The 17520-nt window shown below is 48.2% G+C and overlaps 2 protein-coding genes across 2 annotated transcripts in view; one reads left to right on the forward strand and one right to left on the reverse strand.

Annotated features, from left to right (window-relative positions):
* The window catches only part of Ctl2 (Choline transporter-like 2), a gene marked incomplete in the record, with an annotated part of 162290 nt that overhangs the window by 85061 nt on the left and 59709 nt on the right, over positions 1-17520 (forward strand). The window contains 1 exon segment of the mRNA XM_077650539.1: positions 17257-17349. Coding sequence (XP_077506665.1) covers positions 17257-17349 — 93 coding nt within the window.
* LOC144116507 (uncharacterized) lies at positions 9109-12024 on the reverse strand. The gene is made up of 2 exons (XM_077651205.1): positions 12001-12024; positions 9109-9741 (listed from the first exon to the last, which is right to left on the reverse strand). Exons 1-2 carry the CDS (start codon positions 12022-12024, stop codon positions 9187-9189), a joined length of 579 nt encoding a protein of 192 aa, XP_077507331.1. The 3' UTR covers positions 9109-9186.

Below are 17520 nucleotides of genomic sequence, written 5' to 3' on the forward strand. Positions count from 1 at the left end.
TTACGGCAGTCTGTATCGGAGGGGGGGTTGGGGAGGCAGTCCTGTTTGTGCAGTGCATTTTTCTTGGACTTTCTTCATCAAAGAAATTCAGTTTTTCATGGTTTTTTCTCACTTTGAGGGGGGGGGGGGTGGGGGGTGGAGGAGTCGCTCTCCCACCTTAGTGCACCACGGGTTTGGGGAACACAAGCTGTGAATGAGTGGATTTTGACACCTGATCTTGCACTGTAGTCATGCTGCTGCCATCCAACAACCTCTTATTAGTTTACCTTGGAATAACTGAGCCATATCTGGCACGTAAAACCTGGAACTGTTCATCAGGCTCTCTTTGTGGCAAAAAATTTTTCATCTGCAGCCATTCATTTCTTCGGGGCAACTTTAAAAAGAGCTGATTCCACTGCACATGCATGGTGTTCATGTAGGGGTGTGCAAATATATTTTGAATTTTTGAACATGAATTCGGTTATTATTTGGTTCATATTCAATTCGAGAAATGGATATTTGTGTTTTCAAAAATTCGGCAGTGTTCGAAATCAGACTATGGCACAACTAAAATATCTGGGCAGTTTTTTCTAAAGTTCGACTTTTAACTGTCAGGAAAACAGCACAGAGCATGGCACGTGCCCTCTCAACTCTTTTGGCAAGAGCCCCGCAATCTTTTTTTTCGGTCAACTGTGATATGCTGGAAAGCTTACGTGCAGAATTGCTCATCAGGCTCCCAAATGTGGGCCGAGTTCGAGGTGTTACCAGCAGGGCAAGTGGTCATGTAAAAATCCCGCCTATTGCTGGGGCTTTGTAGCCTTTAGCAGGTGTGACGACGATTAGAGGGCGCCTGTCGCTAGGCAAAAAAATAACCTGGCCGTATAGTTTCAGCTTCCGAGGTTCATCACCAGCCCGCGGCAACAGCAGCTATCAGCTGCAAATTTGCAACTAACCAAACCTATCTGCATGCTACTTTCACACACAGACTGACACATCGCTGGCCATTTGTTGCTCCTTTTAGAAGCAGTCTTGTTGTTCAGAAGCCAATGTGCATTCCCTTCGCTTATGTCTGCGTTGCTCATCCAGCACACTGAAGCTGTGCTGGTCACGGGCTGATTGCTTTTTGTGAGCTGCCTAACAAAGCTTCGCCGCATTTTATTTTCAGTTGCTCTATTTAGTAATTTTTTTTTTAGAGGGAAGGGGGGGGGGTTATTTGATAACTTGACCTTTGGATGATTGTGGTATTTCTTCTGGTTTCTTGAACTCCGACTTAATTAGGTTTACTGTCCCTAATGTTATTTTAGGTTGCCAGTCGTGCCAATTGATGCTTTTTATTTTGTCGCTCATTTTGCATGACCACATTACAGGCTGCGTGCTGCTATGCTGCTAATTAAGCTCCGTGCATTTCAGTGCAAGCCATTTTTTTTTTTATGCGGCTGAGACAGTCTAGTTTTAATTTCAGCTGCAAAGACTATGAATGTGTGAATATTCGATAATTTCGAATATTAGGTCAAATTGTGAAGTGTTTGATATTCGATTCAATCCGAATGTTTGGTATTTGAAATCGTAAAGTATTTGTCTCGAGCAACTAATGTTTCAGAACTCTTCCTGCATGTGGCTTTGGTTCAGTGCACCTCCTCCGGGATGGCACCACAGCACGCATGCAACCAAAGCCCTGACTCCGCGCTCCGTGCTTGCGCTTGCGCTCGTGCGCGAATTCCGAAACTGGTCTATGCATGCTCGCAGCACACACTGTAACCGGCATGGCAACATACATCAATAGAGAGATCTAGCATGGCGTGATCCTCTTCCGCATGCTGCCAATGTGCACGCACATTGGTCCCGACAGGGCAGGCATGCAAACAGCAGGCAGGCGCCAGGTGCTTTTTGGCATCCTCGGGGCAATCTGTGCATGTGCAGTGGCTCCGCATGAAAGCGGATCGCGCTATGTTAAATCTATAGTGTACGAGATTAGGGGCAGTGCGGCGAGGGAAGGCCCGAGCCAGCGGAGTGCGTGAGGCAGAAACCGCCGAAATTTCAAGCCACCGTGCGGCGGCGCTGTTGTTTCACTTGGCGGCCCTCTCGACCTTCTGAGCACATCGCGATGGTCGCCGGCTTGTTTACATGGGGAACGCGCTGTACTTTTATGTGCATTTTCAATGTGTCGAGTAAGCGAATTTCATCGAAACAAGAATTGTCATCCGGTGTCACCAGCTGATGTAAGAGAGAACAGAGAAGAGAAAATGCTTCAAATGTATTCTTTGGTGATGAAGAGACGCCGAATGCAGGAGCGACTTCGGACAAGCTTTACGGATCAATATATGCTACATGCTAGTTGCATGTCAAATGTGTATACAGTAGAATCTCGGTGATACGAACCCGGTTGATATAAATTTCGCGATGATATGAATTCGCGAAATTCCCTGGCCAGTGTGCATGGTATATGATGCGTGGAATTCCGGATGTTCCGAACTCTCTCCCTCGCCTTTATGGATGATACGAATGCGCAAGCTGCGACCGCACCCTCGAGCACTGAGCGCTGCCCGCACACCGCCGATGTTGCGATTGTCCATTGCGCTGTACACACGACGGCCAGTGCGGCGGTGCGCGGCCCGCACATCACCAAAGTCGCGATCGCTAATCGTGTGGTGCGCGGCCCGCACATCGCCAAAGTCGTGATCACTAATCGTGTGGTGCGCGGCCCACACATCACCAAAGTCGTGATCGCTAATCGTGTGGTGCGCGGCCCGCACATCGGCAAAGTCGCGATCGCTAATCGTGCGGTGCGCGGCCTGCACATCGCTAATCGTGGGGTGTGCGGCCCCCACATCACCAAAGTCGCGATCACTAATCGTGTGATGCGCGGGCCCGCACATCGCCAAAGTCGCGATCGCTAATCGTGCGGTATGCACCGTACATAGTGAGCGGTGGTGCAGGGCCTGCACATCGCCAAAGTCACGATCGGTAATCACGCGGTACGCACCGCGAGAAGTGAGCTGTGGCCGCACAGCAGTGAATAAATCTCGTCACTCGTGAACAGATCTGTATGAATGCATTTTTCATGCGTCTGCATACGAATTTTGTTCGTTTGGATGATACAAAATTTCGGATGATACGAATTTTTTCTCAACCCCGTGAGGTTCGTATCACCGAGGCTCTACTGTACAGTTAAACCTGCATATAACGAAGTTGAAAAAAGGGACTTTTCCCTTTCCGGGATTATTCGCGACATCCAGGCTTTCGTTACATGCAGTTTTCGCGAGAGGGCCCGAAAAGGCAATGCAGAACAGAAACCAAAATAATAAATAAATGTAGGTGAAATCAATGTGAAAATGTTTACTGAAAACCCCATTACTCAAAGTCATATAAACATGGAAATATGTTCCGCAATCGCACTGATAGCGCGACTGCCGCTGCAGCCGCCGCCTCCATCGTGGCACACGCAGTGCCGCTACGATTGGGGTGGGGAGAGTGGGAGAGGCGGAGACACCGCGGCCGAGCTAGAGAGCGCACGTGGTGGCGGCACCGTCATAGACTGCTGCAGAGGCACAGGTTTCTTCCCGTGTGTTCCCTCTTTTGGTCTGCCTGCCACTGCTCCCCAGGAAACGGACTCTTTGCCTTGCGTCGCTGGCGCTCTCCGCAGGCCCCGCTCCCGGCGCGTGAGAGCTATCGGCACCGGAATCACGCGAGCAACCGCGTGGTGCGATGGGTGCGCACTGCTCGTGCCATTTTGTTTCTGTTATGCACCATCATTTTTCGCTCCTTCTGAGCATGAACTGTTGAAGTGCCACGTGGTATTGCGCTCGAAAAGTGAAAGCAATGAAGATGCGCCGACGGCGCTAGAGCACGACGTGTTGTCTCAACTGCGGTCTCTTGACGTTCCTTTCATGTCAGTTGGTGCTTTATCATCGTGAAACTCTTCTGTAAAATTTCATATCTCAGCAGAAGCTAACTGATAGTCGGCTTAGCGAGTTCGTTATATCAAGGTCAACTGCCGCAACACGTTCGTTACATGGAGGTCTCAAATGCACGCGCTTCAATGAGGGTGGCGTCGGGGAATTAAAAACTTCGTTACATCGAGGAATTCGCTATATCGAGGTTCGTTACATCCAGGTTTAACTGTATATACTATGAGGGAACCTGCACACTACCGTCGGCAAGAAACAGCGTAGAAGGCGCCCTTTTCTTAATCAGGTGCAGCAGCAACAATTATGCCAAATATACATCTGCGCCTTCCGACCCAGAACAACTTTGCTGCCAGTGGATTGGCCTCAAGCCTTCTGTAATTAAAACGTGTTTGGAAACATTACAGAGGAGCAATCGCCGAGTGATTTTTTGGAGCTCTCCATCCCATCTCTGATAAACGAATCATAATAAAACAAGGACCTTGGAGCAATTGCTCTTGCATTATGCATATCGCAGATGCGGCTGATTCTTGGAAATGTCATAATTTTATTCAAACTATAACATGAGTATTTTGTTGGCATTTTCTGCTGCCATAATGTGGTCACTTTGCTGTTAATGGTTAAAGAATAATGATACGTCAGCATCGTATGATAAACACATGAAAAATGTGAAAGAAGAATTTCTTCATTGCTAAGTTTTCTCAGAATTCCCATTTAGGCATCGCGCAAAGATACAGTAAAAAACCGCGTATAATGCGAACCCGAATATAATGCGAGGTGAAGTTTTAGAGACGCGAAATGGAAAAAAAAAAGTTTTACCCGTGTATAATAAGAGTGACAAAAGCTCAGAGAAGACATTTATTTAGATCGCATTTCGCACTTCAAAACACTTCATCATCAGCAGCGCTTTCTTCGAACATTTCTTTGTCCGACAAATCATCCCAAATGTACTCATCAAGGGCATTCGAGATGCCGTGATTCTTAACCCTTTGGCACGCTGTTTTTTGTTTCCACTGAAATGAAATATTTCTCTGCTTAAACATTGTACTCAGGCCTTAAGAAAGACAAGTTGGTAGTTTTCTAGCGCAGAATACTACCTGTTCATTTTGTGCAAGGATGTGCAAAATTTTGCGCAAAATATCATAATTGATGAAAATAGCAACATCAAAATTCCGCGACTTATCAAGTAAACACTAGAGAAATCATGGAAATAACTGCTATTTCGAAGGTGCACATTACATTTGACACCGCGAAAAAAAAAAGTTACTACTGGTGGAGCAGTACGCCCACACAATAATTTCGGACGACATGCTACCACATTCACTGTTTCATGAAATAATATATACTACATCTGCTATCACTGCATTAAACAAACAGCTTATTTGCGAGATTAAGGGGGGGCGCTGCCTTTGAAAACCGAAAAATTGCGAAAAAGTCGATTTTTGGAAAAGTGAACATTCTGACAGTTTGTGTCATAAACTACCTGTTCTGCAAATATCAACACCTAATTCGTCGTGAAAGTACTTCAAATTAAATATCGAACAAGCCGCGGCAGCCACTGAGCTGCGAGAAAGCGCCGAAAATACCCCAACTTCGAGCGCATGCCGTTTCTCACCCAGCGAACCGAGCGCCGCCATCTTGGGCTTGTTTTGTTCGTGAATTCTTGCTCTTTTTTTTGCCTCCTCTGACGACCGCGGCGGCAGCGTGGCTCGCTTGTGATTGGGGCCCTCAAAGCGCCTTTCGAGCTTCCCGCTTTTGAAATGCGAGGCTGCGATTGGGCGAAGGGCGCGCTCCGCAAGAACGCGGGGGATCACGCGGCCGCTATTGGCTGCTGCACGCGCTGACGAGGCAGTAACCTTTCGGCGGCGGCCGGCGCATCGTTTGCACTGGCCGCCATGGCCATCCTTTTCTCGTTGTTGGCGGTCTTTGTGGTTTGTGCGCTCTCTTCACGTTTCGCCAGGTTTGTGTTCGCTGTTGTCACCGTCTTTACAATATCTCGCCGTGCTGTCCGAACAGTTTCCTGCAGACTGTTGCGCGCTCAGTCACGATGCGTCCAACAAAGCGGAAGACGTTACACGCGTTCGGTGCGTGGAAGCGTGCTGTGAAGTTGGTTCGTGCGGCGAAGCGTGCCACCAACAGCCACTGTGTCGATGCTTCCAGCCGCGTAGCTTCTGCTACATCACTACCAGACAGTGATTGCATCACCGCTTTCAGCGACGTACCAGCAGCTTCTTCGGTGCAAGAAAGCGTTGCTTCGGGCACGCTTTGTGTACCGAACTCTTCAACCTCGGCGATTGCGGCCTCCAGCTCCGGTCTGGAATCTACCCCGAAGCGTGACAATGCGTCGCGCGCCGTTCACTTGGAAACGCATTTCCTGACGCGCGAGGAGATCGAGGCGGTGGATGCACAACGTGCTGTTGTTCAAGAAAGTCTTGGCGCCATGCCAGCGACACAACGGAAGTTTGAAGCGATGACGCCCGATCCCAGATCTGCCACCGCTACAAGTGAAGGTGCGAAATTTTGCCTTGTGCAAATGGATACCCTAAGCGATCTGCTCTCTAGCACCTTGTGCAAGCATTGCCTTGCGTCCGGGTTGACCTGAAGAAGGCACCCAGCTTGGACTGGCAACAAAGCTTGAACTGATGTGCCCACATTGTGGGATGGTTGCAAGCTCGTGGAACTCCCAACGCCAGAATGAAGCAATGGCCTTTGAAGTGAACATACTAGCTGTTATGGCAATGAAGCAGATTGGCAAGGGCCAGACAGCTCTCAACGACTTCTGGGCAACGATGAATGTATCTCACAGAGGGCTTCATCATAGCACATTCCAGAAGCACCTGAAGAAGACATTCAGGGACAGAGAGATCCAGTGCATGGACAAGTTCTACGCCGAATCAGCTGCTGCAGTGAAGGAGGTCTACAAGGAGATGGACCCAAGCTTTTGCAGACATCACTGTAGCATATGATGGAACTTGGCATAAGCGTGGCCACACATCCCACATTGGAGTTGGGGCGATGATTGAGTACCATACAGGCCTCATCATGGATGCTGTGGTTCTGTCTAACCAGTGCCTTGGTTGTCATGTAGGACCAAAACCTGGAGATGCAGATTACTCAAGCTGGTATGAGCGTCATGTTTTCCAGAAAAACACTGATGCTAAGCCCGGGAGGATGGAAGTAGAAGCAGCTTTGATTCTTTTCAACCGTTCAGTCTCAAAGCACAACCTGCGTTACACAACGCTTGTTTCTGATGGAGACGGTGCCTTCTTCTCAGCCCTAGTGGAAGAGAACGTCTACGGACTAGTCCCCATTGTTAAAGAAGAGTGCCTCAACCACGTCCAAAAGAGGATGGGCACGGCACTGCGGAACCTTGTGCAGAAAAGTGAAAAGTCACTGGGAGGGAAGGGCAGGCTGACAAAGGCTCTCATTGATAAACTGACAGACTATTATGGCTGGGCCCTGAGAAACAACTCCAACGATGTGGCTGCAATGCAGCGTGCAGTGATGGCATCGTACTACCATGTCACATCAACTGAAGAGGAGCCTCGCCATGAAAATGCTGCCAGTTCACTTTGTACACTGTTGTGTACATAGTGTGTCAAAGGGTTAAAAGAACGATGCACAAGATCTTCTGGGATGGCCGCCCACGCATCCACGATCCATTTGCACACCGTGGCTGGCAAAGCCAGCTTCAGCCGCCCGGATGGCTTCACTGCAGGCTCACCTGAGCGCATCCACTCTGCGTAGCATCACTTGACTGCGTCCTTGAAGGGTTTGTTTTCGCATATATCTAGGGGCTGTAGTTGTGACGCCATCCCATCCGGAATCACAACGAGTTCAGTGCTGCAGTCGCATAGCAGCCTCTTCACCGAATCGGCCAAACGGCAACAAAATGCATCCAGCACAAGGATGGACAGCAGAGAGAACAGTGCACCACGTCGCCTACACCACACGGACTTTACCCAGGTCAAGACTAGATTCTCATTCATCCACCCTTTCTCATGACATCTCACGATTACATTTTTCGGCAGCTCCTCACTTTTCGGCATTTTTTTTCTCTTAAAGATCACGTAAGGGGGGAGCTTGCGGCCATCTGCCTTGCATGATAATATGACTAACTCGCGTCTTCTCGTTGCCAGTGGACCGGACGCTAACTTGCTTAGACCCCTTCTCGTGCAGGGTGAGGGGCGATGGCATGTCCAGGTAAACCGGCGTCTGATCGGCATTGGCTATTTGGCCCAACAGAAAGTTCTTTGACTCGCACAAAGAAATAGCATGGCGCTGAAAACTCGCAAGCAGCTCTTCGAACAATTCAGGCAGCTTCTGTGAAATCGAGGTCCGCCGGTGTAGTGAAAAGCCAGCACAGTACATGTAGCAATGGATCCAGTGCTTGCTTGCTTTGAAGGCAGAGCGCGGTATCCCTTTATCTTTTGCAAGCTCTCTAGCTTTTGCCTGCATAAGCTCCACGCTCACAGCTAGATGCACGGCTTGCTGTTGCTGTACGAACTCCGTCAGGCCAAGTTCAATTTCTGGGAATGCGCCATTATTCGGGCCGCGAGAGCTTCGTCGTGTTCCGCTGCATGCGAAAATGGCTTCATTCTGTCGTCGCCGTCCACGAATTCTTCCCTCGGCGACACCTAACTGCTTCCCGGCTGCACAGTTGCCGATGTTCTCCGCAGCTAAAATCACTTTTGGCTTGAAAGCAGCTGAGTGCCGTTTTTGAGACCCTGACATCTTGCTCCCAAAAAAACATCCACTCCACGAAGTGTGGCTTACATGCGAGCACGTGTGTTGTCAACAGGCACACGGCACACCATGACTCCCCCCGGCACAGCCAACGAATCAACAACAAAGAAATGACATTGTGACGTCGTTTTTCGAGAGTAACGAAGCCAAGCCGTAGCCACGTGCCAATAGCAAAGCCAAGCCGTAGCCACGTCGCAATAACAAAACCAAAATTTCGAGTAACTTCGAAAATTTTTGTTCGGATCCGCAAATAGTACGAGGCGAAAATTTAGGACACTAATGATTGGAAAGAAACCTGCTATTATATGGGCTTTTTACAGTATAGTACCATGCATTATTAGGAACATTTCATACCTTAAATACGATTACTTTTACTCAATATATGGTTCGTCATATACCGAGTAATACAGTATTATTTAGCTCGACTGTAATACAGTAAAAGCTCGTTAATTCGAATTTCACGGGGCTGCCAGGCCAATTCGAATTAACCAAAATTCGAACTAATGAAAGTGAGCAAAAATGGACGCGTTTAATGCCCGGAGGGCACGAAAAACATTTATTTAGCAAAACAATCTGTTATCATCTTCTGCTTCTTCTCTCTGAGGGCTACCGTAGTCACTCGGTCTTCTAGCGCGCGAATGCGACGCAGGGAGTCTTCTTCCCCCTCTTCAAAGCTGAAGAAAAGGCGCGCGACATTCAGCGCTCCCATAACTTCTGCCGCAGACGGACGCACGGGCTCTTGCTCCTCGTCGTCGTCCTCGTCTTCTGCCTCTTCTGGGACAGATTGCTCCCCAACAATTTCAGCGACAATGTCCTCATCACTTCGGGCACCGCACACTGCTGCATCGCTGTCTACTTGAACGTAATCATCAAAACTAACGTCCTGCAGCACAGCACGCACAGCCGCAGGCAGAGGCTCTCGACTCCCATCGTCGCCACTTTCTTCCATACTTCCGGCAGCAAAGCCACAGTGGTGGAAGCAGTTTGCAATTGTGGACGACGTGACCTGCTCCCATGCACACACCAACATGTGCATTGCTGTGAGCAATGTGATGGCCTTTTTCTGTTTCTGGCGAAATCTTCGGCTTCGTAGGCATCCTCGATGGCCTTCCTATTTCGGACGTAGGTCGACAACGTGCTTGGTGGAATCCTGTGCTTTTTCGCGATTTCCACTTTGCTGGCCTTCTGTTCGTCCACCTCGCGTAGAATCGCCACTTTCTCCTTCACCGTCTTGGCGCAGTATTTCCCACGCGAACACGTCTCGCGGACACAAGCTCACAGCAAGCGGCGTGCAAAACAAGGGCTAAAACACTAAAACGTCATTCCTCGAAGCAGTCGCGGCAGGAAAGACTGGTTAGTACTTGTGCCAGCACCCTAGCGGCGCTCCAATGGTTGTGCCATCTATCGTTCTGCCGTGAAAGCTTCCAACGATGGTTTTCAACAGCGGCGCTTGGCGGCGCGCAGTTCGAATTATGGGTGGCGGCGCCAATTTTTGAGTGAAATAACGAGCTGTTACGCGCATAGACTTTATGCACTGCGGACCGGACCACGATGACTATTTCGAATTATCCAAAATTTCGAATTAACGAGTTGTGAATTAACGAGCTTTCACTGTATATAGGGATTGAATGAAGCATTTTCCTTCCAAGACTGCAAGAAATTAAGACCTAAGACCCTTGGCGATGTCGCATGCTTTATCTAGGTTAATAAGGTTGACTGCTGAGCTAGTTGGTACTATCACGATGGAAAGAAACTCGAACAGTGTGGCTTGTACACGCTCCGCTGTTTGAGTTTCTTTTCATCGCGCTTTTACCTGTGTGGTACGAAAAAGACATTAGAGTCGTCCTGGAATGCATCATGGATGATTCTAGCATCTTTTTGCTGTCACCGAAGCAAAAGCGCGATGAATGAAACTTAGAACAGCGGAGCGTGTACAAGCCGCACTGTTCGAGTTTCTTTCCATCGTGATGGTACATGATCAATTAAAGATAGCAGCTGAGAGAAACGAAGTAACACAGACATGATGAAGATGAAGCAGCATCGTCTTTGTCATATGCGTGTTACTTCTTGGTTTTGGTTTCTGCTGCTGTTTTTAAGTTATCTAGGTTTCCAGATTTGCTTAAACTTGATTCAATAAAAGGACAAAGTATAAGCACGTTATTATCTATTTCAGTTGCAATTAACAGTGCATATTTTAGGAGATGCTCGCACATACTAGTGGTGCACATATTTTGCCCCGTACCTGGTTTGTTATGCTCGGCTATGATGTGGCGCTTGCGATACAAATTCACACAATGCTCAGTGCCGTCTCTAGCTTCATTTGAGCGCTGACCAACTTCCACGATGTTGTTTATCCTGGCCTATCGCAATTATCACAAAAAATACCACGTGAAAAGTAACATACCAAAGAACGACAGCCACCAAATACTGTTGCGCATCACAGTTGACATCTAGCTGCGACGTATGCCACATCCTTCGTAAAAAAAAATTATTCGTTTAAGTACTGTTTGGTGTACTACTCACACGGAACCGATAAGCTTAATTCTGGTCTTCTATGTACTTGTATGCCTGCACTTCCTTGATCGTCAAAAGTCGGAATAGCGCAGATAAGTGTAACACAGAAGACAGCATGGCATGCGAACATGAGCAGGAGCGTGTAGACTTTGCGGTTATTAGCTTCACCCAGTCCATCTACACGCCAAATTATAAATATTACATCACTGTTAGCAAAATTATTGCAGTTTTTTTTCTAACACAGTAAGGTTTTGCGTGCCCATGTCATCTGCAGCAAACTAGCAAACTCGCTCACATGCCTACCACATCAGCCAAGGTTTTGTTACAAGTGTCTTTATAAAAAAGAATAAATATTATGTTTGACTTCCATCCGCAGCTATCTGGGACAAGGTTAAACTTTAGCGAGTCTGAATAACCACCTCAGCATGTCTGCCTTATTATAATCAGACTACCCACTGTGCTGTCGTCAGCGCGTGCGTGCATGCCATGTGAAGGGAGCGGCGGTGCCATCTGTCTGCGTCGGCGCAAATGGCCTCAGCGCACAGCCTTCCCTCGACCCACTACCCCTAATCTAGTACACTATAGTTAAATCTCCCTAATCGAAGGATGCGTGACTCTCTTGACTTCTGCAGAGTGAGTCTCAGCTGCCTGCAGCTACTGCAGCTGCTCTACCAAAGCATGAGATGCACGAGACAGGTGCCCCTTTTGATGCCTGATGCAGGTTGGCGCTAACATGCTGTGTGCACCGCGTACGCCTAGCAGGTGTCATGGAGTCGCCGCTTAAAAGCAACAGCTGCACAAGGACGCAGTCACAATTAAGAGCAGCATTTGGAGGCTCCGCATATAGGTCTCGCACCCCGCAGATGCGCCGGCACCGCATGGAGGCCAGCTCCCTCAAATTCCAATGGCCATTTTTGCAGAAAGTCTACACAGCTTGAATGAGTGCGACAAAGCTTTAATGCAGTCTCTCTCTCTTTTTTTTTTTTTCATGTAATGGCTTTGTATGTTTGAAAAGTATGCATAATTTTGAAAATAGCCAAAGTGCCATTCAACCTTTTTTGTGTGCCAGAAGTATTTGAAATATTTGCTTCGAAACTACAGTAATCCCTCATTATAACGAAGTCAGCGGGACGGCGGAAATGTTCGTTATAAGCGGTAATTCGATATATGCAACCACCCGAGAAGATCTAAAGCAGTTGAGCTTTAATTGCGCTACAACTGCGAGGAAGTCAAAATACAGTATATTCAGTAAAGCAAAACTTTATTCAAGTGCAAAAAAGGCAGTCAGCGTTGGCTGTTTCAAGTTTTTTTCGGGCACGTGCAACCCCTGCTCTAATCTGACCAAACATTGCACGAGGCTGTGGTTGCCGCCCATGCATTCGACCATCAGGCTATTTTGAATTGTGAAGGCAGTGGCTGCTTTTATGGAGGGGGGTCACGGAATACTACAAGCGTATCGCGCTGGAAAGGGCCGCAAATGCTGTAACTCGAGTCTGAGGTTGTTTGTTGTGCTCAAAAAACTATTAGCCACTCATTGTGGGTACGCAGCGCGATCGTGAAAACGGAACAGTTTTGCAGTAGAGGCTTTGCATGACTACTGGGCAGTTTTTTCCCGAGGTGTGCAGCCGTGAAGTTTTCAGAGCGAGAGTTTTCGATGCATCGTTGTCGATGACAATGTGCTAATTCTACGGTCCGAGTGTCAGTGTTCGCGCAGCGTCACGTCCGCGCCATTGACAAATGTCTAGGAACAAAATGTCTAGGAAAAATGTCTAGGAACATGAGCGCCTCGAGAAAATCGCTGGGGAAACACCGTGGTTGCGTTGAACCACCATTTTGACAGCGGCGACGCTTGGATTTTTCGTGTTTTCGGAAAGTTTTCAGTCGATTTGCACCATCAAAAGTGCAACAAAGCTAGGGGCTGTTTTTTATTGCAATGCAGGCTGATTATGGCGAGCGGCAAGCAAATTTTTAGACCGGCTTCCCCAAAGTCGTTGTCATGCCTCGTGTCGAACACGGCAAAGGGCATGCGACCAGTAGTCGCTTACGGCCAGGCAGTAGTTCGACAGCACCGTTGTTCACACGTGCAAGCGCGACCTGCGGGTCGCTTTCTCGTTTGAAGCGAAAACTCTCGGGAATGGCATTGTTCGCGCACTTTGGAGAGTTTTGTCTGCTTTGGCAGATGTCAACAGTTAGGCTTAGCGACGACTACAGCAGCCAAGGAGCAGCCCAGTTTGTTGCCTGGCGCATCCGCAGTTGGTGTCGTTGCCGAAAGCTCAGCTCGCTTGCGACTCGACTCGCAAGCGTGAATGGGTTCATAATCGGAGAGACACTTCTTTTATGCTTTTTGGCGCATCTCAGTGCCAGAAGTGCTCCATCGGATTAAAAACCAGAACTTAAGAACACAGACAGAGGACGAGAGGAAACACACTGAAGGCGCTGATTCTTCATATGATCGGGAGCTAAATCGATGTCGCCGAGGACAAGAAGCTTCCCTTCCGATGGAGGTCGTTTAGAAGGCTTGGGAAGAGAAGGGAGGACGGCGTTCCATAGGAAGTCGGTCAGCTGGTCTGTGGTCCTGCACCAATCGCGAAAGCACCGCAGGTTCTGGTGAGGTTTACGGCTGCCACATTTCGTCCATTGCAAATCCTTGAAGAATCTGGCCTGGCGCCACCACTCGCTCTTCATGATTTTGCAGACCCTCCTTGTATGGCTCTGCGAAGGTCGCAACCAAACGCAAAGCGCCTGCAGATCTCGTGGGCAGGTATTATAGCGGCAATGCCATGACGCAGTGCGCACTCTGCATATGCATACGGCTGTGAGTGATGACAGCATAGCTGGGTTTGAAAGGTCCAGGTTGCAACACATAAAAGAAGCCCAGGTACAAGAGATGAATTGTAGAAGAACTGGGGATTGGTCGAGTTGGTGGTGATCCATCGTATTAAAAACCAGCGCCTAAAGGGGTTGGGACATCAAATTTTGAGGTTATGTAAGCTTGTTATGGGCTTCCTTTGTATGTAACGTCACCCACGACAAAGTATTGGACGCAACAGGCGCTTAAAATATAGTTTAATTGAGCTCCAAAGATTCTCTAAGTGCCCTTTCTTACGGTGGAGGCCCATCGCTAGCGCTATAGGCGGTGAAGTAGAGCCCTGGGAATGATATCAATGAATAGCAGTGACATCACAACACAGTAATGTGACTTACTATGAACGGCGACATCGGCGAGACGTTGCTTCGGCGACTCGGCGGATGGAGTGCTGATCGGCATATATGCCATTGCTGACGCACCATCCGACACCTTATATCGGCGGCCGAGCGAACCCTTCAAGTTGATGAGATGACTCTCTTGTTTGCACCTTCTCCGTAATAGGAATAAGCGGAACGAGCGACTACATTTCATATGTTCACCCTTCGGTTCACCTGCAATACGAATAGGCCTAGCGAGTCTGCCGGGTTCATATGTGCAATGTCGGCGATTGTGGAGAGCGAGTTCACAAGTTTTAGGGGATACATATGGTCATCGAGCATAGTTTTGACAACAGTGACCTTAAATCGAGGATTGTTAACATCTTAGGATGCAAATACATCAAGCGGGAAGCACCGCTGGTAGGCGGTGTGACCCAGTCTGTCGGTCAATGCTGCAGGCGCCCGCGGCGGCAGTTAACAGTCATCGGTGTCGCTTGAGGGCAACAAATTAAGCCATTTTGTTTATCTCAAATAGGTGCTGAACGTACCTCTAGATAAACCAATTTAAATTCAAGTACTGGACACATCGAAAAAAGCAAAAAAGCAGTTACAACGAGTCAGAAACGCCGGTCCTACGCGCTGTCAACAACCTGGCCATGAAGCATTCCCCAGGCTGGCGCTCGCATTCTTCGGCGATCCTTGCAAAGTTATCGCACTGCGCAAACAAGTAAACCCGCAACCGGCACAAAAGAGATGAGCTTGCTTAACCTAAGTGGAACGCAGCTTGCAATTCTTGAGAACTAACCCGCAATTGGTGCCTGTATACAGATGCAGATATGTAAACAAAAGTAGCGCTGAGATGCATTCGTCGTCATGGGCGCATTCCTGGAGGAGTTACGTACCCGTACGGTTAATTCTGAACCCTGTACAATTGTCTGGAAGCATTCATTTAGCGAATACATGGACTGTCTGCTAAACAAGCAGCAGATATCGTAATCAGCAGCCACGGGGCCCCGAGCAGTCTCGCAGCGCGGCTGCGCGGGTGGCGCGAAGTGAAGACAGAGACTGGCATTGGTCGGTAGGAAAAGTGAGGCATCGTGTCGCTGTAAGGTGAGCAGGGTCAGCTACGAGCCACCGACACAGACGTCTGCCAAGCGTTGGCGTCTGCGTGGCAAAGCGAAATGCAACGCAGAAACCGTGTTGGCATACGCAGTATGGCGACTGAGATCGGCCGAAGCGAGCCGTTTGGTTTCAGGACTCAGTGTCGTTCCTTGCTCGCTTTTTTTCTCAGCACATCGCGGTACCGACCAGGTTTGTCGGCTTATGATTTCGAAAGGCGCTGTTATGCACAGCACGGGTTCGAGAGCAGCCGACGCAGCAATACGAGCGTCGCAACCTTTGGGGCCCATGTGACCAGGTTTGCTGCTCTTCCCTGATCATGACGTCGCAGCACACCCCGGCGCTCAGAAACCGAAACCGAAATCGCTAAGTATAAATAATGCAATGATAAATTATTCACTGCACTTATATGAATTGCACAGCGTGTATCATGTGTCCTGGGGCAATATGCAACGTTTGAAACAAAGAACACGCCAACCATAAATATGTTGTCTCCACCCCTTTAAGAGCACAGACAGAGGACGAGACGAGACACACAGCGCTTTCAGTGTGTCTCGTCTTGTCCTCTGTCTGTGTTCCTAAGCGCTGGTTTTTAATATGATGGGTCACCACCGACTCGCCCAATCCTCAGTTCATCCCAGAAGTGCTCTTTAGAGCGGTAAAATTTTGCTCATCGAGCACACCCCATGGAAGTCGGCCCACGGTCTTTTGGTCACTTTTCGGCATCCAAGTCACTTTTCGGCTTTCTGGCATCGCAAAGCGTCACAAAAACTTTTTTTTCGTGTGGATTCTATCACGAGGGACACCAGTGATGTGATTGCGACCGATTCGAGTGCGCTGCACCATGGATTTTGACAGCTTCCGTTCACTTTGCTGTAAACAGCTGGGGGCACTTGGCACTCGCTTGGTACCCGTTACTAGGCAGGTCATCGGTGGTAGGTTTGGTACATTTATGGCCTGTTCTGTGCCTGCATGAGACTAATTCATCGGCAGTAATAATTTGACACTGCATGCGCAAAAGAGTCGGCGTTGCTCGGCGGCGATGCCTTTGCTCCTCGCCACATTGCTCTAAGCGGGTCAAGCTCTTCGTGCGCTTCGAGTAATGCAGCTTAAAATGCATGCGTTTCGGTCGGGACCGGAAGAAATTTTGAATGTAGCGATATTTAAAGTAAAGCGATTTCGTTGTAATGAGGGATTACTCTATTCAAATAAAATTACTGTTTGCTTCAAATATGCTTCAAACCAAAAAAAACCACTACTATTTGGACGTGCCTAGCAAAGACCATACACACATTTAAAAGAAATAAGGACAGCAGTGTTTGCCTATTTATCTTTCTGGATTTTTTTTTTTTGAAACTGAGCAGACGTTTGATACTCAAAGCTATTTTTGCTTGATATTCATATTTTATTGGTATTAGAAAATTTCAGTATTTGCACACCCTTTGTTTTATTGTTCGTATGTTTGTTCTTTACGTTATGCATATAATAATACTCCAATGTCTTTATGCCCTTCGTGCGTCTGGTCTTCATTTGTGATTTCATTGTAAATTATTATTTTGTTTTTTGCTGTGAGTTAGTGTGTGTCTGTGCATACTGCATGCACCCCAGTACTGAATGTGCCCTGATTTCCAGGCATATTTTCCATACCTTTTTTGGTGTTATATTTAAGCTCCAGTCTAATGGATTTCACTGCGCAAGAAGTTTGTGGTGTTTGCCATTCTTGTGCTGCTAAGTACCAGTTGATGTGGGTTTTTCCCTTGATGCTAAAGTCAGTTTTTTTTCTTCCATTGGTTTTGGTTGATCCCAGAGCGGTGGCCCTGATGCCTTCAGCACTGTTTTTTCCGATCCTGCCATATCTGCTGCACCTGTTGCTGTTTGCCTTCTGGGGATCGGTCGCCGTGTATCCTTTTGTGACATGTGCAGCGTACTTGTGGAGTTGTATGCTTTTGGGTGGAGTTGTGGGGTTGCTAGTGGCCAGCTGTAGCCATAGGTCAGTTGCCAGAGATTGCTTTTGGGCAAGGCTGAGCCTTACATTGTGAATGTTTCAGCACATCGCACCTGTGCACGTTAG

This window comes from Amblyomma americanum, chromosome 1 (genome assembly GCF_052857255.1).
Source record: "Amblyomma americanum isolate KBUSLIRL-KWMA chromosome 1, ASM5285725v1, whole genome shotgun sequence".
In the NCBI taxonomy this organism is placed as follows: Eukaryota; Metazoa; Arthropoda; class Arachnida; order Ixodida; family Ixodidae; genus Amblyomma; species Amblyomma americanum.

What these genes read in the sequence shown, in the direction of transcription:
- LOC144116507 (XM_077651205.1), bottom strand. Translation starts at nt 12,024, where the DNA reads ATGCGGTGCCGGCGCATCTGCGGG. An exon ending in GGTGCCGGCGCATCTGCGGG is followed by an intron (nt 9,742 to 12,000) that starts GTGCGAGACCTA and finishes CGTCCGAAATAG; the next exon opens with GAAGGCCATCGAGGATGCCT.